The 1,940-nt window shown below is 54.1% G+C and overlaps 1 protein-coding gene across 1 annotated transcript in view; it reads right to left on the reverse strand.

The window, feature by feature from the left end:
• Positions 1-1,940, reverse strand: part of GIMAP8 (GTPase, IMAP family member 8) — a 12,866-nt gene that overhangs the window by 9,625 nt on the left and 1,301 nt on the right. The window contains exon 2 of the mRNA XM_025039002.1: positions 1,511-1,565. Within this exon, the coding sequence (XP_024894770.1) occupies positions 1,511-1,565 (55 nt within the window). The remainder of the gene's footprint in view (positions 1-1,510; positions 1,566-1,940) is intronic.

Consider the following 1,940-nt stretch of genomic DNA (forward strand, 5'->3'; position numbering starts at 1 on the left):
GCCGAGCTGAGACCACCTCTTCGTTAAAGAAACATTCAACGAACACTTACGATCGGAGCCGTCGCTACTCAAAGTTTGACTCGCGGCTTAGCAATATTGCCAAGAGCTGGGTTCGTGTGCGAAATGCAGGCTCCCAGGCCCCAACCCAGACCCTCCAAATCACAATCCACACCTTCACAAGTCACAGGTGTGTGGAAACAGGCACGTTCGAGAAGCACGGAGCAGAATCCGCACAGAGCCAAGGTCCCCAGCACCGCCCTTTCTCTGATGATTGTGTCCCATACCAGGCGCCCATATTCTCATGAGCTTGTCCCCAAGTTCCCTGTCATGTCCATCGAACTCTTAATCTATCCCTGAACCAGAAAGCCTTCATTATTAAAACCGATATGACCTAATCGGTGTGACTTTAAACAGTGTCCCCTGGTCTTAACTACCTGATGAAGCAGGTCCCACTACCCTGCTATTAGTCAAAATTGTCTCGCTATTCTTGGCTTGAGGAAATCGTGTTGAATGTATAGCTTAGTTTGAAAAAAACTGACATCTCCGTAGTGTTGCCTTCAAAAAGAGTAAGGAAAAACCTAATCTTTTTGTTGATCAGTTTTAAGTATGTTCTCATTTCAATGACGATTTCTTTTCGATCCATAAATCGAGAGAAGTGATTATGAAATTTAAAAACGTATTGGGAGACTGGCTACCTTGTTATTTATTTCTAATGTCATCGCACCCTGGTCCGAGGACGTCTGTCTAAAATATTTGTCATTGATTGAGATTTCCTTGTTGGCCCAATGACATTTTTGTAAATGTTTCACGTGGGCTTGAAAAGAAGCCTGCCCCGTGCTGATGGGCGTGTTTCACAATCAGGGACGCAGGACTGGGCGTCCCTGATTGTGAAACACGCCCATCAGCACGGGGCAGGCGCCCTCTGCCACCTCTCCTCCAGGTCCCCATGCCCTTCCCTGTGCTCCTCTTCTCAACTCCTGTCCGCCTGGAACATGCCTCTCCATTCTTTGCAGCTTGTCCAAAGTCACCTCAGTGTCTTCCCACCCACTCGCAGGGGGTGACGAAGGTGTTATAGTGGTCTGAGACCTTAGCCAGCCCGGGCCGGCTGCCTCTCCGACCTCATCCTCTTGCTTTGTCTCCGCCTCCCTGCTGTGCCCCAAACCTGCATCCTTGGGGCTTTGTGCTGGTTGTTCATCTGAGCTAGAACATTCCTCCCCCAGACGCAGGCAGGTTCACTTTCGTTAGGGTCTCTGCCATATTGTCCCTGAAGCGCAGGAGGCCGCCTTCCGTCATCCTGTATTTAAGGGCAAGCCTCCGGTCTGCGTCCCCCAGCGCTCCCCGTCACCTGCAGCCAGTCCCATTTTCCTCCGCCACCCACTGCTACCACCTTCCACGCTGTGTACCTACTTGCTCACCGCTTTCTGTTCTGTCTCCCCACCACTAACTGGCAAATTCCACGAGACTGGAGACTTGTCCTGTTTCGTTCAGCCCCGTAACCGACAAGCCGTACATATGGGCTCGTGACGCAGTCAATGGTGACTGACTCGAAGAAGGAAGAAATGCAGCTGAAGAAAGTGAAGAAGGAGAAGAGAGAGCTCTTTGCGCGTAGCTATTTGGTAGCTCACAGCTTTGCGGCCAGTGTCGGAGAAGGGGGGAGAGGTGGCGTGCGCGCGAGCTCCGCAGTGAGGGACCCGCGGTGCGCGGCCGCAGCAAGCTCCGTGGGGCCGCGGAGGGAGGCCTGGCCTCGCATCTGGAATCGTCCGTCTCTCTCCTGCCTGACGCAAGAGGCAACCTGCCTGGGCCGTGAGGGACCCGCGGTGCGCGGCGGCAGCAAGCTCCGTGGGGCGGCGGAGGGAGGCCTGGCCTCGCATCTGGAATCGTCCGTCTCTCTCCTGCCTGACGCAAGAGGCAACCTGCCTGGGCCTGAAGCGCACGCCTCC

Source organism: Pteropus alecto, unplaced genomic scaffold, assembly GCF_000325575.1.
Source record: "Pteropus alecto unplaced genomic scaffold, ASM32557v1 scaffold48, whole genome shotgun sequence".
Taxonomy (NCBI): Eukaryota; Metazoa; Chordata; class Mammalia; order Chiroptera; family Pteropodidae; genus Pteropus; species Pteropus alecto.